This window comes from Canis lupus, chromosome 10 (assembly GCF_011100685.1).
Source record: "Canis lupus familiaris isolate Mischka breed German Shepherd chromosome 10, alternate assembly UU_Cfam_GSD_1.0, whole genome shotgun sequence".
NCBI classification, from domain to species: Eukaryota; Metazoa; Chordata; class Mammalia; order Carnivora; family Canidae; genus Canis; species Canis lupus.
Window position 1 is genome coordinate 20,895,784 of NC_049231.1, and position 25,906 is coordinate 20,921,689.

At 48.5% G+C, this 25,906-nt stretch overlaps 1 protein-coding gene across 1 annotated transcript in view; it reads right to left on the reverse strand.

Annotated features, from left to right (window-relative positions):
• Positions 1-25,906, reverse strand: part of PPARA (peroxisome proliferator activated receptor alpha) — a 65,475-nt gene that overhangs the window by 6,628 nt on the left and 32,941 nt on the right. The window contains 4 exon segments of the mRNA NM_001003093.1: positions 3,008-3,210; positions 3,966-4,104; positions 5,547-5,707; positions 16,658-16,904. Coding sequence (NP_001003093.1) covers positions 3,008-3,210; positions 3,966-4,104; positions 5,547-5,707; positions 16,658-16,865 — 711 coding nt within the window. The 5' untranslated portion in view covers positions 16,866-16,904.

Here is a 25,906-nt window from a genome sequence, read left to right on the forward strand (position 1 = left end):
GTTTTGTCTAAAATTCACTTATCTTCTCAGAGGACACAGATTTTCCATAACTGAAGACACTCAAAGACTCTGAAGATTATTCCTGACAATTCCGAGCTCTCTGTTTATCTCTGAGACAAACATACGCTGTCCCCTTCATTTGAATGAAGTTGTGACATGTTTGTGACATTACAAAGTAGCAGTAGTACTACTATATGACTGTCGCACAAATAGCGCTAAATAATTGTTTTTTTTTTTTTTAATCTGAACACCCTCCCCTGGGTTCCAGAGGCACAACGAGCTTCTAAAGCCAGAAGCGAGCTGGAGCAGGGGCGGGCGTGCAGTGCACCTGCACGGGGCTGCGGCCTGGGCCCTTGGCTGCAAACCTCACATAAGAGGTGCAGACTTCAGCGCTCCTCACCGTCTCATTGCCTGTGGCCTCCTGGAATGTCTTCCTGTGACATTCTTAACACCTCACATGTCAACACACCAACTTTCTAAGACACTGTTGAAAAGCATGACTTTTGGAAGCCAAGTTCAGATGGGACTGGTGAGCCTGTCCTCTGTGTGTCAGCTCAGCTTCCACCCCTGCCGTCCTCGAGTCAAGGGCCAACCAGGGACCTGACGAGCAATATCTAGGTGATTAGGGGCCTGATAGGCTCTGCCCAGGTGACTTGGGACCCTGGCCGTCTCCTGGCCTCTGGTTCTGAAATCTCAAGTGCTCAAACCAGCCCATGACCAGACAGAAACATTCACTGTCCCTCCCATCACTCCCTGCCCTCAGCTAAAACCCATCTTTTCCCCAAAATAATGGAATCTACGTGCTTCCAGCAGCTTCATTCCTCCTCCAACACCGTTTCCCCACCACCATCCCATAGCATCCCTCTCCTGGCTCACCGAGCCTCCTAACCAGTTCTAGGCGAGCTGCAGGTCTTGTGTTACATGATCTAGAGGCCATGGAAAATAGGAAAACAGAGGCTGTGTCCTGCACTGGGAGCTCCAGGCTCCCCAGAAGTGCCTCATTGGGCTGGGTGGGGAGACGGGGGAGGGACATGACCTCATCATGCAGAGATCTGGGGAGGTGGTCGCAGGCGTAGAGAGCACAATCATGGGAACACAGGCCACACCTGCATGCTGCCTTTCAGACTGGCCCGCAGTCTCTGGTTCGGAGGTGGAGGGCAGGAGCAGGCACTTGTCCCCTAGCAGTACACGCTGATTTCTGTCCTCCTGTACCCCTCCATCGCCCCGTGTACGGTGAAGCCCAAGCCTTGATTTTGAGTCTCTTATTTATTTCCTTAAGACCAAAATACAGGGACACCTGGGTGGCTCAGGGGTTGAGCATCTGCCTTCAGCTCAGGGCATGACCCCGGGGTCCTGGGATCGAGTCCCACATCAGGCTCCCTGCATGGAGCCTGCTTCTCCCTCTGCCTGTGTCTCTGCCTCTCTCTCTCTATGTCTCATGAATAAATAAATAAAATCTTTAAAAAAAAAGACCAAAATACAGATTCCTCCCCAAGAGGAACTGCTCAGATGGTATCAGCTGGGGCCAAGGGCAATGGGGGTCCTTCTGAGAGCGTGTGGATCTCAGTGGGGTATGCAGAAGGATACTCCATGGGAACGAAATTAATATTAAGAGTGTTTGGTTAAGAGTAAAGTCGACTTTTAAGGTCCCTTTAAATTCTAAAAACCCAAGACAGAAAGAGAAGATCTCAAAGAGATCAGAATTTTGGGTTACTATAATATGGGGCTCTCCTAATCATTTCCAGGAGAGAAATTCAAAGTTAAAAGGTTACTTTGCTTTCACCCGTGTGATCCAGAAAGGGTCTAATTTATAAAAGCCCCTGGGGCCTCCCAGCATGGGTGTGGCTTTACCAATTTAATAGAGTTTGCTCTAGCCCTTCTGTAATGTCTCAGCCTATTTAATTGGAGAATTTTACTGAAGAATTAAAGACTCAGTAAAAGAGAGGTTTGGTTTGTTCATGAAAGTAAGTAGCTTGTGAAATACTTCATTTTCCTGTGACTAAAATTCCAGCTTGTAATTCCCAATCAGGCTTGGTTTAAGCTACTCATTAGTACGAATTAAACCTGTTTCGCCATGCTTGTAGGAAAAAGGCAAAATATCTTCATTAGCCAACCTTGGGCCGGCTCCTCTTTGAAGCAGCTCTGAGATTAGTTCTGCACCGGACACAGAGACTGTGCTGACTGCGGGGTGGGGAACCGGTCACGGGTTGTGGGGCCAGGTGGCAGGGTGCAGGGCTGGGGGCGAGTGGCAGGGCAGGGGGCCGAGTGTTCTGCAGAAAAGGCCCAGAACTGTCCAGAGATGACAATAAAGTCTCTGTAAACAAACAGCCCTTTCTAAACCCAGAGATGTCCTTGCCTTTTCAGTGAAGACATAGGAGTGAGGGGTGAGGGGTTGCGGGGCAGTGGGGGTCAGAGAGGAGGAAGGAGATTTAGGGCAAGGATGCTAGAACACGTGCTGAATAGAAGAAAATGCTTTCATTTTCTGACATGAAAATAGAGATTTAAGAAAATATAGGGGATCCTTGGGTGGCTCAGCGGTTTGGTGCCTGCCTTTGGCCCGGGGCGTGATCCTGTGGTCCTAGGATCAAGTCCCGTGTCGGGCTCCCTGTATGGAGCCTGCTTCTCCCTCTGCCTGTGTCTCTGCCTCTCTCTCTCTATGTCTATTGTAAATAAATAAATAAATCTTTAAAAACAGAAAAAGAAAAAATAGAGGTTTTTAAAAAATGTACCTAAGAAAGATCACTAAGCTATTAACCAGATTTTTTTTTTTTTTTTTTTTTGTGCATTAATTACAGAGTCATCATAGTGACCTGGCTGCTAGGAGCTCTGAGGCGGAGCGAACCCAGAGGATGGGGTTGCTGAGAAGCTGCGGCCTCTGGACTGCTGCTTGCATCCACTGCCCAGGGCACAGACACCGCTGCCTCCTCAGCCCTCCCCGAGGCTCCAGCTACCCTGCAGCCCAGAAGCCACCTCTGGCCAGATGAGAAGCAGCAGCGAGGACACCTACCGGGTTGTTGCTGGCCTTCCCTGCGAGGATGACCCGGGCTTTGACTTTGTTCATGTTGAAGTTCTTGAGGTAGGCCTCGTAAATTCTCTTGGCCAGGGACTTGAGATCTGCTGTCTCTGCGTCTTCTGGGTCCTGTTCACAGGTGAGAATTTCCGCTTTCAGTTTTGCTTTTTCTGATCGTGGCATTCTTCCAAAGCGGATGGCTGGGGACACGGGAGAGAACGGGAGCAGAGGTGAGGTCTCTGGCGTGTGGCAGTGACGGGCCCGGTGGAGTGCATGCCCCGGGAATCAACCATGGACGAAAAGCCACCCCTCAGGACTAGCCAATGTTCTGCTCTGGGGAGAGGAAAAGAAAACCCAACCCTCCTTCAATCCTGGGGTTTTTCCAAAGGCCAAAAGGAAAGGCAACACCGTCACTCATTTGGGCAACAGGATTGGCTGGAGGTCATTTACTGTCATTATGTCCAAAACTGACCCTTAGTTCAGGGAGATGGGAGTGACCCCTAGGGCGAGTTCAGGTGACACCTTTCTTTTTTGTCCAGATGATAGACATGCACCTGCTAGGAACTAGTCATTTAGACTTGCCTTTGCATCGCCATTGGCATGTTCTAAAATGACAGGACAGGTTCAGAATAATGACATCCGCAATGGGGGACGGTGTTTACAAAACATGTGCTCCGTGCAGATGCTGTGACCAATCTGGCCACCCAGGGGTTTGCAATGGGTCCGAAAGCCTTCAATGGAAGTCTTACCGTGTGGAGGGTCTCAGAGGAGTTCCAGGAGCTCTGCTGCATCTCGGCTGTGTGACTTTTCCCTTCTTAGGCTATTCTGGTCGCAAAATGATCTGGGCCCTAAGTGGTGTTGCCGTGCATTCACTCAGAATGCAGTCGGCGGCGACCAGACACGGGAGGTAAGCTGAGGCATGGGGCTGGGGAACACGCTAGACAACCTTACCTACCATTATGGGACATCCCGACCGAAAGGCACTTGTGGAAACGACAATATTGGCACTTATTCCGGTTCTTTTTCTGAATTTTGCAGCTGCGGTCACATTTGTCATAGGCCAGCTTCAGCCGGATGGTTCGCCGGAAGAAACCCTGTGGGATGGATGCACGGTTGAGGGGGGGCCACGGATGCCAGGGAGTCAATGTCGTGGCTCTACTCACGTTTCCTGTCGCTCACGTATTGTACTTTGCAAGAGGCCCGAAATTAGTAAAATCGTTCTAAGTGGTCTGCCTTAATTGGGACAAACTGAAAAATTTAAATTTCATGACATGTAAAATGAAGAACTAACAGAACGAAGCAAATTTCGAAGTAGTTTCAAGGCATCCTCGTCTGGCTTGGGAAGACACAATTATAGTCTCCCAGAGTCACCAAGTCCCGTTCCGACTCGTATAAGTGTCACCTTCCCCCTCCTACGCATGTCCAGGTTTCTAGGCATTTTTTGTAAGAGAATATGAACTCCCTAAAAAGGCAAAAATGATAATATACCGTACTAAAAGGAGGCCAACCATTTGTAAATAATGTTCTCACTTTACCAAAGCATCTTAAACTCTTCCCAGTAAGAAGCTTCGGTGTTTCGTCTGTGTAAACACCAAAACGTAACAAAAGGAACTCGGGCCCGCCAGCTAGGACACGCCACTTTGCAAGTAGCTTTTTTTTTTTTTTTTTACAGGTTCATGGTCAGAGGCTTGTGAAGGCCCCTGCGTTTGCTTTGGTTCCTTTTCCCATTTGCTTCCCACTCATTCCCACACATTTCGGGTGGCACAGGTCCGGCAGGCCTGCAGGAGGGAGACAGCAATTTCTTGGGGGGGGGGGACAGGAGGGGAGATTGAAGCCTCTCAAGCTGGATGTCCAGGTCTGTAAAGTGGGACGGCCAGAGAAGGCACAGGGTCATGAGGGGGTGGAAAAGAGGGTTCTAACATCAGCAGACAGAGCCGGCCCCACCAGCGTGGCCCTTTCCGCTGCGGTCCAGGCCTCCAGGACCGGCCCGGGCTCAGGTGCAGCATCAGCGTGTCCAGGATGCACGTCGTGTCTGCACCAGGAAAGGCCATGGCATCTTCCAGAAGTCAATCAGCTGTCTCAGCGCACACACGGGAAGGGGATTCCTGACTCACCAAACACTGAGAGTCCTAGATCCCCCACATGTCAAGTACAGGAAGTACTAAAACTGAGCGTACAGAAAATTCTAGAAGCGTGATGCGGGGTCCTGATATCCCTGATTGCCACGAGGATTGCTGCCCACCTCACCCAAGAGGAATGAAAGGAAGTGGGCTCCCAGACCCCAGATTCAAATAAAGAGCTCGTCTCTCTGTCCTGGGGCCTCTGTTCCTAAAAATGCACTTCTTCGGGTTATTTAGCGGGCAGGCCCGGCAATCTGCCACGGCCCCTCGGGAGGGAGAAATGAACACCCAACTGAGGCCAGTCTCTTATCTATGACGTCTGGCGGGTCTCGTGGGTCACGAGGAAAATCCGTGTTTGACATGAAAGGAAGCATGCGTGGCCCGTGGGGCAGGGCCCAGCCGCTCGGCCAGCGTACCTTGCAGCCTTCGCATGCGTGGACTCCGTAATGGTAGCCCGAGGCTCTGTCCCCGCAGATTCTGCATTCAATGTTCAAGGCTACGCTGGAAGGTTCCTCGGCACCACCGGGAGCCGCCGGGTGCGTGACCGACGAGGGGCTGGGAGCTGGTGAGAGCGTGTCTGAGGACAGAGGACAGAGACTGATGAGCACTGCAAGCGTAGTCAGGGACTTCCACACCGGGTTTGCGAGGCCACGACTGCACGTGGGGTAGTCGGTGAGGAGGCACCTGCTAGTGGGCAGAGCTCCCATCCGGGCCTGGGCTGCCCCCCCACCCCAGGTTCTGGACCCGCACCCCATCGGTCTCCCCACCCCCCACTGGACGTGGCCTACACGCAGTTTGTTACTTTGCTTCCCTACAGCTCTTTTGCAATTGTCAACTTGGCAGATGACACCAGAACACAGGATTAAAGAATCCATGTGGGCGACACCGAAAGCAAAAATCCGTGAAAGATTAAAAAAAAAAAAGTTGGACTTTCTTAAAATTAAAAACTCCTTTGTGCTCTGCAAAGGACACTGGCAAGAGGATGAAAAACAAAGACAAGCCACAGACAGGGAGAAAATATTCGCAAAGCACACAGCTAATAGAAGATTTGTATCCAAAATACCCAGAGAAGTCTTAAAACTCAACAATAAAACAAACAACTCAATTAAAAAGTGGGCAGAGGATTCCAACAGACACTTCATTGAAGAATGGTAACAAATTAGCATGTGAGAAGATGCTCCCATCACTGGTGGCCAGGAACTTGTAAATTAAAATGAGGCATCGTCATGCAGCTGTGAGACTGGCTAAAAAAAAACAGGGTGCCTGGGGGGCTAGGCGGTTAAGGGTCTGCCTTCGGCCCAGGTCATGATCCTGGGGTCCAGGGATTGAGTCTCGTGTCAGGCTCCCTGTTCAGTGGATAGCCTGCTTCTCCCTCTCCCTCTGCCACTCCTCCTGCTTGTGCACTCTCTCTTGCTCACTCAAGTAAATAAATAAATCTTTAAAAAAATTAAATTAATTGAATTAAATTAAATTAAACAACCAACCAACCAACTAACAATACCCCATGCTGGCAAGGATAAGCAGTAACAGGTGGCTGGTGGGAATGCAGAATGGTGCAGCCACATTGGAAGACAGTGTGGCAAAACAGTCTTCAAGGAATTATAGCCCTAAGTATGTACCCAAGGGATCTGAAAACTAAGTTCACACAAAAACCTACACATGAATGTCTATATCAGCTTTAGTGCTAATCTCCCCAAATCAGAAGCAACCAAGATACCTTTCGATAGGTGAAAGGATAAAAAAATCAAAAAGCCAGTCTGAGAAGGTTATAAACTATATGATCTAAATATCTGGCGTTTTGGGAAAGCTGAATTATAGATTTGGTACAAAGGTAAGTTGCTGCAGGAGCCTGGGAGGCAGGCTGAGCAGGTGCAACAGAGGTTTTTGGAGATGAAACAATACATATGAAACATCACAGTGAAGACAACACTATGCATTTGTCAAAACCCACAGAGCTTTACAGCCCAGAGCGAGCCTTAATGTGCGCAAATACACAAAAATCATTTGGGAGGTGTGGAGAAGACCTGATCTAAGGAAACTTGGAAACGTTGGCTGGCATCTATGGGACCAAAGGCAAAGGAGCTGCATGTAAGCACGGGGTGTCAGCTGTCGAAGTGGCCCCGACAGGGGCACAGGTTATCAACCCTGATGCTACCAAATGTAGACTGGAGACAATGAACTGAAGGAAAAGTGGCATGGGAGCCAGGCCTCTCACTGCTGGAGTGTGAGCCTGCAGATCCGCTAGGAGAGGCGAGGATGACCCACGTGGTGGTGGGTTAGAGCTGCAGGCATCAGCCCAGTAAACAGAGATACAAATCACTATGTACAGAAATATTTATAGACCTGTGTGTATACAAGGGTCAGCACACACACATATCTCTTTGCTGCATCAGCTAGGAAAGCCTAAAAGAAAAGATACTCCAGCAGCAACCTGAAATGACAAGGGAACAAGCAGCCAGAACTCTGATAAGGCTGGATATAGTTCTATGAGCACCACTCCCAGTGAAAGCCTCAGAATTTATAGGCCACCAGGTAAAGTACTCAAAAGTGTCTTGCCCCAGCATTGGAGCAAATGTACCTGTAGAATCAACACTGTTACAGTTCCATCTAACGTAAGACCTGAAAGGTCAACCGTTTCCCAAGTAACTTAACTGCATTCCAGAACAAAACTCAGAAGCATTTACGGGAATACACAAATAGCCATCAGGAACAAAGTGCACAACGTATGGCATTCAATAAAAAAATGTACAGGGCACCTGGGTGGCTCAGTTGGTTACGTGTCTGACTGTTGATTTTGGCTCAGGTCACAATTTCAAGGACAGGTTCTACCCTGGGTGAGGAGTCTGCTTGAGATTCTCTCTCTCCTTCTCCCTCTCTGTCCCTCCCTCCCTCCCTACCCCTGCTCATGTGTGCATGCTCGCTCTCTCTAAAATATATATATATATGAAACATGCAAAGAAGCAGAAAAACATGACTCATGATGAGGAGAAAAATCAGTGAACTAAAACTGACTCAGAACTAACACAGATGAAAAAAAAAAAAAAAAAAAAAGAACTAACACAGATGGGGATCCCTGGGTGGCGCAGCGGTTTGGCTCCTGCCTTTGGCCCAGGGCGCGATCCTGGAGACCTGGGATCGAGTCCCACGTCGGGCTCCCGGTGCATGGAGCCTGCTTCTTCCTCTGCCTATGTCTCTGCCCGGGACTCCAGGTTCGCGCCCTGGGGCAAAGGCAGGCACTAAACTGCTGAGCCACCCAGGGATTCCCCACAGATGCAATTCTTTTTTTTTTTTTTTTTTTTTTCCCACAGATGCAATTCTTAACAGAATTTTAACAAGTTAAGTCCGATGATGTATGAAAAAGACAAAACATTACGATCAAGTAGGATTTACCCTGGGAATACAAGGTTGACTTAACCTTCAAAAATCAAATAGTGTAATTCACTGTATCAACCAACTAAAAAAAAATAAAAGCCATTTGATCATCCTATTAGATGAAGGAAGAGTATTTGACAAAATCCAACATCTATTTCTGATAAAAACTCACAGAAAACTAGGAATAGGAGAAGTTCCTTAACCTAGGAAAGGGAATCTACAAAAAGCAGTTATTGTCATACTTAGTGGTGAAACTCTGAGATCAGGTAAGGCACAAGTGTCTCCCCTTGTTCAATGCTGTACTGGAGGTGCTAGCCAGTGAAATAAGGCAAGAAAAAGAAATAAAGGGGACTCCTAGGTGGCTCAGTGGTTTACCATCTGCCTTTGGCTCAGGGCGTGATCCCGGGGTCCTGGGATCAAGTCCCACATTGGACTCCCCACGGGGAGCCTGCTTATCCCTCTTCCTGTGTCTCTGCCTCTTGCTCTGTGTCTCTCATGAATAAATAAATCCTAAAGAAAAAAAATAAAGGCATCCAGCTTAAAAAGGAAGAAGAAGCAAAACTATCTTCATGTACAGATGACATAATTATCTGTGCAGAAAATTCTAAAAAAAAATCTATAAAATATGAAACACTTAACAGTAAATCTGACCAAAAAAATATGAAAGACCTGTGCACTCAAAACTAGAAAAGACTGGAGGGAGGAATTAATGAAGAGCTATCTAACAGGAAAGAAATTCATGGCCCAGAAGGCTCAGTGCTGTTAAGATGTCATTCTCCCCACATTGATCTTTTGATTTAAGAAATCCCAATCAAAATCTTAGCAGGCTTTTTTGGTAGAAATTGAAAAATGGATTCTAAAATTAACAGAATAGGGCAGCCCCGGTGGCACAGTGGTTTGGTGCCGCCTGCAGCCTGGGGCGTGATCCTGGAGACCCGGGATCGAGTCCCGCATCGGGCTTCCTGCATGGGGCCTGCTTCTCCCTCTGCCTGTGTCTCTGCCTCTCTATCTCTCTCTAAATGAATAAATAAATAAAATCTTTAAATAAATAAATAAATAAATAAATAAATAAATAAATAAATAAATAAATAAATAAAATTAACAAAATACCCAAAACATCTTCAGAAAAGAAGGATAAAGTTAAAGAATTTAATGCTACTTGACTTCAGTTCTTATTATAAAGCTACAATCAGCAGAAATTAGTGACACAAGTGTCAAATGAGACAAACCCACCAGTGGAACTGTAGTAGGCCCAAGCAGGGAGTCCACTGATTTCTGACAAAGATATAAAGGCCATACAGTGGAGACAGCAGTCTTTTTAATAAAGTATGTTACAACATTTACAAATGAAAAAGAAAAAGAGAAAAGAAATGAATTTTCATTCATATATGAAAATCAACTCAATAGATCTAGGACATAAATGTAAAACCTAAAAAATATAAAACTTGTAGAAGAAAGTAACCTCGGGTCAGGCAACGATTTATTAAATAGGACCCAGAAAGCAGGACCCACGAAAGAAAAACATTGATGGATTGCACTTCATCAAAAGTAAGGACTTCTGTGCTTTGAAAAACACTGGTAAGGAAAAGAAAAGCCAAGCTACAGACTAGAAGAAACTATTTAGAAGTCACACATCCAATGAAACACTTGTATCCAGATATATTGAACACTTCTCAACTGTCAAGAGCATGGAAACCCACTCAGCTTAAAATGGGCAAAAGATGGGATTCCTGGGTGGCTCAGTGGTTTAGCGCCTGCCTTCGGCCCTGGGCGTGATCCTGGAGTCCTGTGATCAAGTCTCACATCAGGCTCCCTGCGTGCGGCCTGCTTCTCCCTCTGCCTGTGTCTCTGCCTCTCTCTGTGTGTCTTTCACGAATAAATAAAATCTTTAATAAAAATGGGCAAAAGATATGAACAGAAATGTCACCAAAGAAGATGTGTACATATAAGAGGTACAGACTTGGAGTTATCACATAAACAAGTCATGAGGATGAAACGTACAGCATTGGAAACAGTCTGCACTATCATAATCACGTTGTACGGTGACAGATGGTGACTGCATATTGTGGTGAGTGCTGTGTAATGCACAGGATTGTAAACTCGCTGTGTTGTATATCTGAAACTAATACACTGTGTGTCAATCATACCTCAATAAAAACATTTTTAAAAAAGAAGATATTTGGTGGGGGCATCTGGGTGGCCAGGCAGTTAAGCATTTGTCTTCAGCTCAGGTCATGATCTTGGGGTCATGGGCTAGAGTCCCGTGTTGGGCTTCCTGCTCGGGGTGGAGGAGGTCTGCTTCTCCTTCTGTCTCTTCCCCTGCTCATGCTCTCTCTCAAATAAATAAAATCTTTAAATAAATTTTTAAAAAATTAAAAAGAAGATACCTGGCAAAAGAGCCTCAGCATCATTAGGCCTCAGGTAAATGCCAACGAAAGCCACCACCGTGACAGGCCATTACATACCTATTAGGACGGCTAAAACCCAGAAGACTGACCATATCTAATGTTGATAGAGGGTGTGCATGAGTTGGAACTCCCATGCACGCTGGTGGGAACATAATCTACCTTGTGTCCCAGCCATTCAGTCCTGGGCATTTACCAGAGAGAAGTGAAAACACATGGTCACACAGAGACTTGTATGCGAATGTTCCCAGCAGCATTATTTCTGACACTCAATACCTGGAAGCAATTCAAATGTTCATCAACAGGTGCATGAATAAATAAACCGTGGTGGAGCCATGGATACAACGGATAAAAAACCTAAACGACCGATATGTGCTTCGATGCAGATGAAATCTCAAAATAATTTTGCAGAGTGAAAGAAACCAGACTGAAAAGAACACCTACTGCATTATTCTTTTTATATAAAAGAATATAGGAAATTCTAGGAAAAAGGCACCTGGGTGGTTCAGTGGTTGAGCATCTGCCTTTGGCTCAGGTCATGATTCTGGGGTCTTGGGATCGAGTCCCGCAACAGGCTCCCCACAGGGAGCCTGCTTCTCCCTCTGCCTGTGTCTCTGCCTCTCTCTCTGTGTCTCTCATGAATAAATAAATAAAATCTTAATAAATAAATAAAATCTTAATTTTTTTTAAATTCTGGGAGATACAAACAGATCCATAATAATAGAAAGATTGGTGTTGCTCAGGGGAGGGAGGGAGACCCAGGGGTGGGGAAGAGGGTTTATAAAAAGGTATATAAGTAAATTTGGAAGTGATGGGTTATTTTTTAAAAAGATTCTATTGGGATGCCTGGGTGACTCAGGCATCTGCCTTCGGCTCAGGGCGTGATCCCAGAGTCTCAGGATCGAATCCCACTTCGGGTTCCCTGCGTGGAGCCTGCTTCTCCCTCTGTCTATGTCTCTGCTTCTCTCTCTCTGTGTCTCTCATGAATAAATAAATAAAATATTTTTAAAAAGATTCTATTTATTTATTGGAAAGGGAGGGATCCCTGGGTGGCACAGCGGTTTGGCACCTGCCTTTGGCCCAGGGCGCGATCCTGGAGACCCTGGATCGAATCCCACATCAGGCTCCCGGTGCATGGAGCCTGCTTCTCCCTCTGCCTATGTCTCTGCCTCTCTCTCTCTCTCTGTGTGACTATCATAAATAAATAAAAATTAAAAAAAAAAAGATTATTTATTGGAAAGGGAAAGAGAGAATAAGCAGGGGGAGCGGCAGGCAGAGGGAGGGGGGAAGCAGGCTCCCTGCTGAGCAGGGAACTCGGTGCTGGACTTGGTCCCAGGACCAGAGATCATGACCTGAGCTGAAGGCAGACATTTCACCGACTGAGCCACCCAGGTGCCCCTGGAGGTGATGGGTTTTGTCACTATTTTCATTGTGGTGATGGCTTCACACTCAAAATGTGTGTGTGTGTGTGTGTGTGTGTGTACGCATCAAGTTGTACACTTGAACTACGAGCGGGTTTTTGTGCACCAGCCAAGTCGTTTGGAAGAATGGGGGCTGGGGATGGATCAGCCACGCCAGCAGCCTCACCCATCTGTTCCCCTGGGTGTCAACTTTAAAGTGAACACATTTCAAAAGAAAATAGAATAGAAAAGAAAAATAAAATAAAATAAAGTGAACACATTTCATTGACGGCCCTTCCACGGAAGCAATTTACATAATGCAGAAATATCCCCCGAGGGTTGGAAAATCTCATTTACAAATAAGCGGTAATCTTCGCTCTCAAATTAGCTAGTGACACCAGCCCTGGAGAATCTGGAAGGGAAACGAAGCAAGGTTTTAAGCAAGGTTTTAAGAAGCAAGAGATAATTCCAAATGACCAAAAGGACCAGCAACAATGGTAAGAAGTTAGAAGGACTTCAAACGCTGAGTGCACACCCGGGCCCTGAAAGCCAGGGCCCAGAGTTTGGGGGGTGCCCCTAGTGCGTTTCGCTGTGAGCCCTTCTGGTAAGTTCCCCCGCTTTGGTTTTTGCCACAAAGTTCCCTGGAATTCCCTGAAGACCAGTGTGGAACCCTCTCCCCCCAAACCCTTGCCCTCTCCTTATTTAGATGCAAAGTGCGTATCAGGCCCTGAACTTGGGTCCAGTGTAGGTTTTGATGAAGCCTATGGACTCGGGGCTAGTTGACGTGTCCCTTCCAAGTCTCAGTTGTGTCAGAGCTTTCAGATGGCTTGGGAATACATGTTGGGTTATAGTTCTTGGCAATGACTGAAAAGACACTAACTAGTTCTAGAATGGCGACCTTAAAACAAATTGGGGGAAGGTAATTTCAGACCCCTCCTGTTTGAAGGTGAGGATTTGGGAGAGAGGAAGTCCAGGCTGTGGACTCTGCCTTCCGGAGAAGGTGGGAGGGCATCTGAACACTCTTCCTGTCCATGGCGAGAACTTTCCAGAGGCTTTACCACTGTACCCACCCTGCTCATGCAAGATCTTTGTTTGAGAAGGACCCTGAGAGTGTGTGTGACCTGGAGGAAAGTGTATCCTTGAATTCTTTCATTATAAAATGGACTATACGGGATGCCTGAGTGGCTCAGTGGTTGAGCGTCTGCCTTGGGCTCAGTGCATGATCCTGGGGTCCTGGGATCGAGTCCTGCATCAGTCTCCCCGCAGGGAGCCTGCTTCTCCCTTTGCCTGTGTCTCTGCCTTTCCTCTCATGAATAAAGAAAATCTTTAAAAAAATAAAATAAAATGGACTCTATGTTTTCCAAAGAAGGGGGAAAACTGCCTTCTTTAGAAAAAGAAACAAATGACAGGATGAGCACTGGGTGTTATACCATATGTGGGCAAATCGAACTCCAATAAAAAAAATAAACAAAAAAAAAAAGGAGAGAACAAATAGACACAGATAAATCTTCTCAAATCCAGAAGAAATAACACATTTCTGAGAGTCAATATAAACACAAATAGTATCCAAAAACAACTAACCAGCATGCCGTGTATCTGTAACGTGGGGAATAAAAGACCCATTGGAAGATGAGAGTTGGGTTTTGATTCTGGGTTTTCTCCTACTCTGGGCTTGTCCTCTCCAGCATGTCCCCATGTCCTGAGGTCTGTCTTCCCTACTCTTTCTTCAAATAAACAGAACGATGAACTCAAACATTGCTCTTGGGACTCAGGGAGAGGAGGTGCATGCGGTGACTAACACGGTGCCTGGCAGCCTGGGCTGTCGCTGCCCTGACACCAGCTCAGGTGGGCCTCAGGGCGACCTCCAGATGCTCTGCAAGGTGGTCCCACACCACATTGTTTCTGGAAGCTCCTATCACCCTGGATGCTGGCTTCTTTCCCTCGAAGCTCCTTCCCTCCCTAACATGGCATGAGAAAGACAGTCAAGACTTGAACCATTTATGAAGGTCTGTTGGGGTCGCTACAAAGGCTGCTTGGTCAGGTAGGCCACAGAGTCCATTAACGTGTCACCTCCTCTGGGTCTCACATGGATCGTGCAATCCTTGATTTACTAGGTTGAGGACACTGCTGCCAAAAAGGATGTTCGTACGGAGAACATGGCTTTAGAGCCCTCTGGGGGGCATGGGGTCAAGTCTTGGTACGGTTTCTTTCTAGCTGTGTGACCGGGCCATGTTACCTAATACCTGTGAGTTTATTTCCACTTGTAAAACAACAACAGTCTTCTCACTGAGTTTTTACGAGGATTAGGTGAGGCTTTGTACAAGATGCTTTTTCCTTCTGCCAGGAATGCTCCTTCCTGCTGCTTGTAGTTTTCTTTGAAGTGTTTCAAACATACAGGGAAAATATGCAGTATAACACCCACGCCCAGGTTTGCAAATGGTAATGTTTTGTCACACTGTTTCCTGCCTTTTGTCTAAAGCGCAACCCACGGGAGCGAACATCTCTGCAGGACTCTTTCCCCGGTGCCACCAGGTGACCGGCATCGTAGAGCTGGCATGAGCTTTGCCAGGTGTGCCTGTCCACATCCACCGACCACATTCGGTGCTATTGGGTGTTGGAGACGTTACATGAATGGAATTATATCGAATACATCCTTAAGCTTGTTTATTTTCATTCAGTGTTGTTTTTGCAGATTCATGTTGTTACAGGTGGAGCTGATTCACTCTTTTAAGTTACTCTAAAGCATTCTGCTGCAGGAAGCTTTCATGATTTATCTGCTCCCCTTGTGTCCTAACCATCCCCACCACGTGTGTTACTGCGATGCCCACAGCGCCACACACATTGCTGCCCTGCATCCACTACCCCAAATACGGCTGCCATGCATGCATCTCCTTTTAAGTGATGTTGGTCCCCAAGTGGCCCTGCTGGGTTTGGGTGGGTGCACCTTGCACTCCTCTCTCTATAGAGGTTTTATCAGTGTACACCGCTTCCAGCAGAGCATGAACCTTTCCTGCCCACTGTCACTAACGTAAGTGCCCAGTCCTGAAAATCGTCTTCCTGGAGCAGGAAAAAGTGAGAAGATGGTTGGTGGAAATGGGCTCCAGGTGAAGGACCTGACACACGGGAGAGCCACGGAGGGCAAAGAACGCAGAGGCCTTTCACTGACGTGGAGAACACCCTCCCTGGGGTCCCCAGAGAGTCCTGATATTCCGTGCTCAGAGTTGAAAACCATACGCCCTCTTCACTACCAAGCACAAGCTGCCAACCCAGACCCAGCACCTTCAGTCCTGACCCGAGACCCACTCCCACCACGAAGCCTGTGAGTCAGGCCCACCCCAGATGGGCAATCGAGGGCACAGTTCGCACCACATTCTCCCGGCCTGGCTTCAACGTTGCCTGGAATGAAGTGTTCCATGATTTCTTCTCAGACATGGTGAGGCTACCTGGGTGGACCCCATGTTTTATTTCTTTGTATTTGCCCTGGTGATGCTTGCTGCAGTTCTCTCTTTTTTTTTTTTTTTTTTTTAAGATTTTACTTCTTTATTTTGAGAGAGAGTGAGTGAGCACGAGGAAGGAGCAGAGGGAGAGGGAGAGAAACTCAAGCAGACTCCCTGGTGAATGCAGAGCTCAGCATGGGGCTCGATCCCAGGACCCTGAGATCATGACCTGAGCCAAAACCAAGAGCTGGATGCTCAACCGGCTGAGCCACCCTGGAGCCCCTTCATTGTAATTCTTGATGCAGTGTAGAAAATAGGGAGATAATTCATATATACTTCCAGATAAAAAATAAAAAATCATCCTTTTTATTATAACAGAAGTCTCTGCTTTAAAGAAATAGAAACTCAGAATTTTTAGAAATGGAGCTGACCGCCTTAACTAAATTTCAAGCGTCATTCACGTATAGTTTTTAAAAGTGGGCATACATAGGGCAGCCCGGGTGGCTCAGTGGTTTAGCACCACCTTTGGCCCAGGGCAGGATCCTGGAGACCTAGGATCGAGTCCCACGTCGGGCTCCCTGCAGGGAGCCTGCTTCTCCCTCTGTCTGTGTCTCTGCCTCTCTCCTTCTCTCTCTCTCTGTGCCTCTCATGAATAAATAAAATAAAATCTTAAGAAACAAAAAGTTTAAAAAATAAAGAAATAAAAGCGGGCATACTGTGAGACACAATGTTTCCAGAGACGCCTCCAGGCCCAGTGGACTGGATGTTGTGCTTTATCATGTCTAAAGAGTTCACTGCACAAAGATGTGGCTTCTTTGCCAGCTAAAGAGAACAATTTTCTCTGCAGGAAAAACAACAACAACCACAACAAAAACATTTCTAAATAAGGTTTTTTAGGATCCAGCACACTCACCTGTGATAACAGATCCATCTGATCCCGGGCCACTTCCTAAATACTGGTATTCTGTAAAACTAAAACTTCCAGAACTATCCTCACCAATGGACTGAGAAATCTCTTGGATGTTTCCCATTTCTTGTAGAAATTCTTCAGATAACGGGCTTTCCAGGTCATCAGCCTCAAGGGGGGAGAGGGGGCAAATCGGGCTTTCTGTGTCTACCATCTTGACTGGATGGTTCTGGAAATGTAGCTGAGCCCCAACCTGGGAGGAGAGAGAAGTGACCAGTAAGACATAGAAGAACACTGGTTTTCCTTCAGTGAGGACATCACTTACTGACAACGACATGCCGAGTTCATAATCTAAGAAGGAACACGGTTGACCACCTTATCTCAGTGTGCCTCTCGATAAGAGTACTCAGAACATGAAAATCTGGGGACGCCTCTGTGGCTCAGTGGTTGAGCGTCTGCCTTCGGCCCAGGGCGTGATCCCAGGGTCCCAGGATCAAGGCCCACATTGAGCTCCCTGCAAGGAGCCTGCTTCTCCTTCTGCCTGTGTCTCTGCCTCTCTCTCTGTGTCTCTCATGAATAAATAAATAAAATCTTTAAAAAAAACCAAGAAAATGAAAATCTTTAAACACAAAATGCTTAAGGAGGCAAAGCCGATCTTGCTAGAATCATTCACCTGCTCACGAGTGCACACTGCACGCTCAGCCCAGCCCACTGTATCCGAGCTGGACAGAAACGGCAGTGGACACAGAGTCCTTGCCTTCCTAGGACATCTGTTTTGGTGGGGCCACAATTAGCAAATAAACAAATGCACGTGTGGAATGAGTGTCCGGTGGCAATCCGACAGCACAGTAAGAGTGGATGCAGAACGGACACAGCCTTAGTGAGGGACACTGCCTTGCCCATTTGGGGACAGCAGAACCTGAGAGGGTGAGCTGCGCTGAGGTCTCAGGGGAGAATGTTCCAGCCAACAAAAGCAAGCACAGAAGCCCCATGATGGAAGCCTTCTAGGAACAAGCAGGCCAGGGTGGCTCAATTGAGGGGCATGGGAGAGCAGGAGGGACAAGTCGTCAGCACACACCCTGGTATAGTATCATGTTTGCCTTGTACCCATGGGGTAACTCGTGTAGGTCAGACTGAGCGAGCAAACAAACAGTACTCTCCGGGTGGGTACTGTTAGGAGCTGAACTGTATCTCTCCAGAATTCGTATTGGAATTGGAATCCCAACCCCAGGACCTCAGAATGTGGCGATATTTGGAGAGAGGGTCTTGAAGAGGCACTTATGTTAAAATGAGGCCTTTAGAGCAGGCCCTGATCCATCTGATGGGTGCCCTTATAGAGGGAGGAAATTGGGACACACAAAAAGAGACACCAGATGTGTGTGTGCAGGTGGACAGGTGCATGCCAGGTCCACCTGCCTGAACTGCCCTCCCATCTCTGTCCTCCTGGGCTCTCGCCCTGGGCCCACCCATGGGCCCGGCAGCCATGCATCATTCAGTGACATTTAGTTTCTAGAGCTGCTTTCCCATATGAATGGCCACAGTGAAGTCCACGGCCCCCGGCACCCAGAGGACCCAGGGAGGTGTATTGCTGCCAACAGCCAAGGATCACGAAGCCGCTACCACCACATCGTGACCACCAGATGCCAGGCTCTCCCAGCCGAGTGAGAAAACTATTCCAAAGCAAATCCACGGAACGTGCTCTTATAAAACATTTTCACATTTCGGCCCTAGTTACAGTAAACATCTTTAAGTGCAAAGATGAAGGGATGTTTTGACTTCCTTTAGAAATGAAAAATGGGGACAATTCACACATTTTTGTGAAAGTCACATCCCATGCTTAGAATTCAGACAATAAGTTATGCTTGACAGTAACACACAGGAGAGATAAAAGTGAATCATTAGCCTTTCATAAGATTTAAAAGGCTTTCTATCTAATATATATATAATCAGGCTGTGAATCTGTGTGTTTTTTCTATTCTGCATTATATCTTTCAAAATTATTTTTATTTTTTATATTTTATTTAAATTCAATTTGCCAACATATAGTATAACAGCCAGTGGTCATCTCCTCATTCTGCATTATATCAGAAGGAAGATTTCTTCAAATGGCAAGCAAGACAGTGGGGTAAATATTACTTAAGATATTTTTTCACCATGAACAAAAGGTTAAAAACTGCAGTCACTAACGTAAAATAATAACCATAAAGTTCAGCCTAGTAAGTATCAGATAGCTGGACAGAGACTGTGCTGTCAGTGGGGCTGGGACCAGCCCCTCATCAGATTCCCAGCGCTACATGGGAAAATGCATGTGCACAGCTGCCTTTTTTTTTCTTTTCTGCAAATACGTATTTTTTCTTTTTAATTCATGAGAAATACAGAGAGAGAGCCAGAGACACAGGCAGAGGGGGGAGCCTGATGTGGGACTTGATCCCAGGACCCCAGGATCACACCCTGAGCTGAAGACAGACGCACAACCACTGAGCCACCCAGGTGTCCAAACACCTTTATCTTTAAAGGTGCAAGAAGAGGGGGCGCCTGGGCGGCTCAGTTGGTTGAGTGTTTGACTCTTGGTCTCAGCTCAGATCATGATCTCAGGGTCCTGAGATTGAGCCCCGAGTCGGGCTCTGCGCTCAGCAAGGAGTCTGCTTCAGATCCTCTCTCGGCCCCTCCCTCTTGTGCTCGCTCTAAAATACATAATGAGTCTTCAACCGCTGAGCCACCCAGCCGTCCCTTTTCTGCAAATATTCTATCTTCCAAGCAGGAGCGTCAAAGCTGGAAGAATTGATCATCGACTATAAAAAGATGTCAAGTTCCTTGTCATTATATTCAGGGAGCTCAAATGCTCTTATCATTTTACTTTTCAGTTGCTTTTAAAGCATAGCTGAGATTTATTTAGGGAAATGTTGGTCTTACTGTCTATGGAGAGCTAACAAGATAAAATCCCTCTGCGGAGTGAGGCAACACTGTCCTGAACTCTGGCCAGAGGACTGGTGCTTGCACAGATCACTGAGCACACTGGCCCTGTCTCGCTTCCGGCCAGGGCAGATAAGGCCCGGCTCCCTTTGAAGGCGTCCCCAGGTAGGCAGCTGGGGCTGCCCAGGCACACCTGCCCTGTGGCTCTGGGCGTGCTCTGGCTCCCGGCCTCCCCCTCCCGCGGCCGTGGCTTCTGCTCAAGCAGCAGAAATAACACAGCAAGTCTGGCTCTAAAGTCCACATAGCACGGCCACTGCCCAGTTCCTCGAGGAGAGCAAACCAGGCGCCAGGGGCTGTGTCCTCCGCCCCAGGTGCTCTGGAGGGACAGACGGGCGCAACAAATGACCTCGTTCCTCAGCAGCTCCCAGTCTGGCCGAGGAGGCGAGATGAAACGGCCACAGGAAAAGCAGAGAACGGCAGCAGGACTCCAGAGGGCCTCCCGTTCCCTAGATCAGAGAGGCTCCGACGGAGGCCGAGAGCCAGCTCCCAGCGAGGTGCATGTGCCGTGTAATCCTTCTCGAACCCGAGGCCTGCGGGGGCCCTAAACACATCTTTGCTTTCCCGTCCAATGTCACTGCTGGAGCTGCAACTTGTTGTTTCAGAAACTCAAGTGTAAGCTGATGAAATTCATTTATCAGTCACAATATTCCTGTGAGCAGAGTGTGCAAAAACTATAGGACATAAAAGAAGGAAGGACGGAAGGAAGGAAGGAAGGAAGGAAGGAAGGAAGGAAGGAAGGAAGGAAGGAAGGAAGGAAGGAAGGAAGGAAGGAAGGGAGAGAGACCATCACCATTCTGTGTCACGGAGGGCAGGTGAAGCACGGGAGGATTTGACATTAATTCACGAGCTTTACCGCACGCATGGTGTTCTCCAAACCCCCAACCCTTCCACAGCATCACTTTTTAAAAGATCAGGATGAAATGAGGTGCTGAGGGCACCACGAGCTCTTACTCTGGGAAGCCGAGCAGGGCTCGGCCCACCGGCCTCTGGGTTCCCGCGGCACCTCGGCCCTATTCTGACTCCGCTCTGATCAGAGGCCCGGAGAACTTTCCGCACCTGCCTGGGGGGCAGAGGATGCATTTAGCTAATCTCCGTATCCGTGCTTCTGGCACGGTCCTTACGGTGCGGGCGGCAGCCTGTGTGGACTCCTGAGGCTCCGCGAAGACCGCACAGCATGTGCCTCTGCCAGCGACCCCACAGGGACTCGGTGAGAGGGCTGGGGGCCCCCGCTATGCTGTCAACCACCCCTGGCATGGGCTGCTCTGGATCTAGAACAGAAGTCAGAGTGGTTCTGCATTGGGAAAGGATCAGATATTTGCACAGTGAAGTATGATCGCCTGAGGGGCTTAAAAACAACGCGCACTAGAGGAAAAAGAAATCTAAGCCTCGTAGTGAACAACAGAAGTTCCAAGTTGGCAGGAAAGAGCATGTGTTGGTCAGGGGTGGGGGAGCCGGTCAGGGATTGGGGGAGTGGGTCAGGGGTGGGGTGAGCAGGTCAGGGGTGGGGGAGCGGGTCAAGGATTGGGGGGAGCGGGTCAGGGGTGGGGGGAGCAGGTCAGGGGTGGGGGAGCGGGTCAGGGGTGGGGGGAGCGGGGCTGCCACCGTGGGCTCCTTTACACCGAGGGAGAGGCCTGGGTATGGACCGTGGGGTAAAGGCCTGAATGGATGATAATCAGTTTGACTCTGCACCTTAGAAGCGACAGAGAACATGGGGGAATGTCCTGTGCTAACATAAAGTCGGCACTTTGAAGAAAAGGCAAAGAACTTTCTCGTTTCATCAAATGATTGCGATCAGAGACCATGGAGGAAGCACCTCCTCGTTGGCTCCCGGAGCTGTTACTGCGTCTGACTCACCCCTGCGCCCAGTTTCTTGAACCCGCGAGGCCTTCCGTAAATATTTTCAGAAATTAAACATTAAATAACAGCTTGATACTGTCCCAACCGTCAAAATATTTTTATATGCTATGGGATCGGATACTCAAGAGAAAGAACCGATGGAGCTGGGGCTTGAATTTTCCCCACTCGGGACTTGTATTGGACACAAAGGGATTCAAATACAAACACTGGACTTTTACTGCTACGACTTGTCTTCTGTGATCGATCCTGATTTATTACACTGTAAAACTCCCTTGAAGTACACTTGATGTGCCTACTAATGCCGCCTTATAGAAACCTGTTTATGTTTCCCTTTGCTAAATTAAGTCTGATAAGACTTCACCAAGGGTTTGAAAGGTAAAGGATGGGATTTTTGTCAAAAGAGTACCATTTACACGGCAGATGAGAGTCCGCCAACCGTAATTTGTTACCTTGTCGGATTCTTGATACTTTTCTGTATACCTATTACTTAGTATTTAGAGATTCAGCTCAATTCGTTGGGCTAGGATTTAACATAACATTTCAAAATAAACAAAGAAATGCCGCAAAGCTCTCTGTACTTTCACCGGGCATCAGAAGTTCATAGAAATTGATTACCCGCAGCCACCTGCATAATGATTAATGTGCTTCCAAAGTCAGCTCGGAAAATGCCTCAGACGTCGGAAACAGAAGACTTGAGCACCAGAGTGTGGAGGAACCCGGGACTCGGTGTTTTAATGCATTAAGCCAAAGGCGAGGTAATTACAAGTAGTTTGCACGCCACACAGATTTATCTGGGAACATCTAAGATCTTCCCCAACGACGCCTAAGGCATCGGTGTTTTGTAACCAAAAGAACTTGGCGAGTGAAAGTGGGTGAGGAGCACAGTGTTGCAGGGAACCTGAGTCTCTGCACCTTTATCTTTATTTTTTTAAATTTATTTTTAAAAGATTTTATTTATTGATTCATGAGAGACACAGAGAGAGGCAGAGACACAGGCAGAGGGAGAAGCAGGCTCCATGTGGGGAGCCCGATGCAGGACTCGATCCTGGGACCCCAGGGTCACGCCCTGAGCCAAAGGCAGACGCTCAACCGCTGAGCCACCCAGGCGTCCCAACACCTTTATCTTTAAAGGTGCAAGAAGAGGGGGCGCCTGGGCGGCTCATTTGGTTGTTTGACTCTTGGTCTCGGCTCAGATCACCATCTCAGGGTTCTGAGATTGAGCCCCGAGTTGGGCTCTGCGCTCGGCAGGGAGTCTGCTTCAGATTCTGTCTCTCTCGGCCCCTCCCACTTGTGCTCCATCTAAATTACGTAAATGAATCTTTAAATGAACAACAAGAACAAAAAAAGGTGCAAGAAGAATCTTCCCAAGAAAACTCCTGAAAACTTCCAAGAAAACTCTTGCCGGTTTTACACAAGGTTTACACTGTATGATAGTATCTAACTTCACTTCACACCCAGCAAGCCTTTCCCATTTTCCAGAAACAAGACTTCTTATTTTTAAATATAATCTTATCCTTGTTGGTGGTGAAATTAAAATAACAAGAAAGCTGTAACTTCGGACACATCGTGCACCTGTCGCAATGAAATCTGAGCCCAAGTGCTTGTCGCAAGACTCGGTAGCCAACGGAGATGAGGTTCGTGTTGACCACACAAACGCGCTGCTCTGATGCAGACGGAAGCCCAGCGGTGAGGGCGGCTCCGAAGCAGGTGCCCACCAGACAGCAGAGACGCGACAGTGGCCGAGGGCCTCGCCAGGGACAAAACCGAATGATGACATTCAGGAACAAGGAAGGCCCTGCCTGGTTATGGCAGAGTGACATCAGACATGCAGCAGCAACCTCTGTAAGGCTGAGCCTTCCTTTCTGGGTGAAACCGATGGTCACTTTGGGTTGGGAGACCATGTTTTATGAACATCCTGTAACACGCGAATGTCCACCTGAGCTAGTGACTTGCTTAACCCTGAGAAGACACTGGAAAAGGCAACCTTGGCCCTGGAGGGACCCACGGCCCCAGGGCAGAGGGTGTGGGGCCGGGAAGAGGACACAGAGGGACACGGTAATACTGGCTGAGCACCACCTCGGGCAGGGCCCCAGGAACAGCCATACGTGCTAAGTTCTCCCAACTGGGCAGGGCAGGTGGTGTCCATCCCATTTCCAGAGGAGGAACCCAGCAGTTAGGGGGCTAAATAGCTTGCCCAGTAGTAGGTGAGGAGAAACAAACAAACGATTACAGAGGCAATAACATAGGGAATCCTGGGGTGGGGTGGGGGCGCAGGGCGTCCAGAACGTGCCTTGAAGGAAGGGACGCCCAAGTTGAACGCTGAAAGATGATTAGAGAGAAATCCAGAAAATAATGATAGGAAAGAGGGGAAGGGGCATCTCCAAGCCTAAAGCATCATCAATAAGCTGCTGCAAATGGTGGCACGATCTGCACTGAGACTCGTCATTGCTGTGCTACCGCATAACAAACAACCCTGCAATGTAGGGGCTTGACACACCGCCCACACACGTGCTCACAATTCTGCAGGTCAGCGGTTTGGGCCACGCTGCTGGGCGGGCCATCGGGCGGCTCACCCACGGCCGGATGGTGTGTGGAGACTGGAGCTGGCTGCTGCCTGAGCCTTTCTCAGAGGCCTGCCCAGCCGGGTTCAGAGTCTTCGGGAGCGCAGCATCCCGAGGGCTGAGTGTGGGAACTGTAAGACCACACTTGCGAGTCATTTGGCGTTACTTCTGTCCCATGCTGTGGCCCAAGGCAGGCTCAGATCCAAAGGGCGAATGAGCCCTACCTCTAATGGGGGTGGGGGGGCACGAAGATTTTGTGACCATTGTTGACGCAGCACAAGGGGCAGTGGGAGGGATGGATGGGAGAAGCAGGAGAGGTGCGCGGCCCAGCCCGGCCTGAGCATCACTGCTGGTGGTGGGCAGGGGTGTAGTCCTCAGCCCCTGAGCAACGGGAGTCAGGGCGGGGTGCTGGGCAGCAGTGGGGCCCAGCAACATCTGCATTGGGACGCCCCGGCAGCAGGGTGGCACCTGGCTTTGAGGGACACAGGACGAGAAGTAGCCAGAGTCCTTATGAGACTGTTGAGACCATCCCCAGGAGAGGTGTCAGTGCCCCCAGGAGGGAGGACCAGAAGGACACCAGGGCTCACACTGGTGGCGCACGGCAGCAGGGATGCGGGGCAGAGTCGAGGGGAGACCTAGGCTCTGGCCGAGGTAACTGGGAGGGCAAGGTGACGTCCGTGGAACCCAGGCCGGAGGGGAAGGGCAGGTTCCCAGGGGGAGGGGGCCGCGGCCCATGGAAAGGCAGTCGTAAGGCAGCTGCAGAGTTTGTGAGGGACACACGGGTTCCACTCCTCGGGCCTCCCCGCCTTCTCGGGGAGTCGCAGCGCAGCGGGCAGCGTTCACCTCTACGGTTCTCAGCAGCAGCGAGAGAGGATGCAAGTCTCCCTCTCAGGGCACAGGGCAGCGCTGTGTGTGACCCTGAATACGTTACCACGTTTCTTAGAGCCTCGCTTTCCATACCTGGAGTCGGGGCACTTCGGCAGGTTGTTCTGAGTGGTTGCAGAAGGATGGGCACCCTGTCCTTCCCCCAGACAATATCGTCCCCGGAGGCAAGACCAGGCCTCATTCGAGTGTACGCACAAAACACACCCTTGAGCTAAACACAAAGGGAAGGGGAGAGCCCTGCCGGTAACCAAGAACAAACGTCTGGGACCTGTGAAGGACTTCGCGTCACTCAAACCAATGACGCGGTCGGGAGCAGATCACACCTGGTGAGCAGCGGCATCCAGCCCTACGAGGGTGTTTCCGACCCACCAACCCTGCAGCCTCTAGATTCTCAGACAGACACGCAAGGCTAGTTTCAAAGAAAGTCCCTTTCTCTTTAACTTCCAGGGGACAAGTCAATGGAAGTCCATATTTACTCAAGATCAAGAGTAACCAAGTGGAAAGATAATTACCTCTGGGGTAATTCTATATCCTGGAGGTTAATTTTGGTTTTACGATTTCAGGAAGCTGATAAAAAGACATGCCCATTCTCAAAACTTTCTCCTGGGACTTTCTCCTTCATTTTCAGAAGGCCACGGTGTTGCGTTTTGCCTGAGCAGACAAGTTCTGGAGGCACCTCGACTTCTTCCAAGTCCAGCGAAAGGCGACATGGGAAGAGGACAGGGTCAACAGTAGAGTTCTGAACTAAGGGAACACCAAGGAAAAACGCTTCTCACTCTATTTATAAAGTTACAGGAAACGGTAAATGCCAGGGGTTTCTGATGAGGGCACAGCCTCTCCAGCAATGCTCTGAGCGCCCAGCACCCACTCGCCCGTGGAACCATCTAAGAACTCATCATCAGTTCCTTCTACACACACAAGAATGATTTTTCCAATATGGGCCAACCTTTAAAAAAAATTTTTTTTTGAAGATATTATT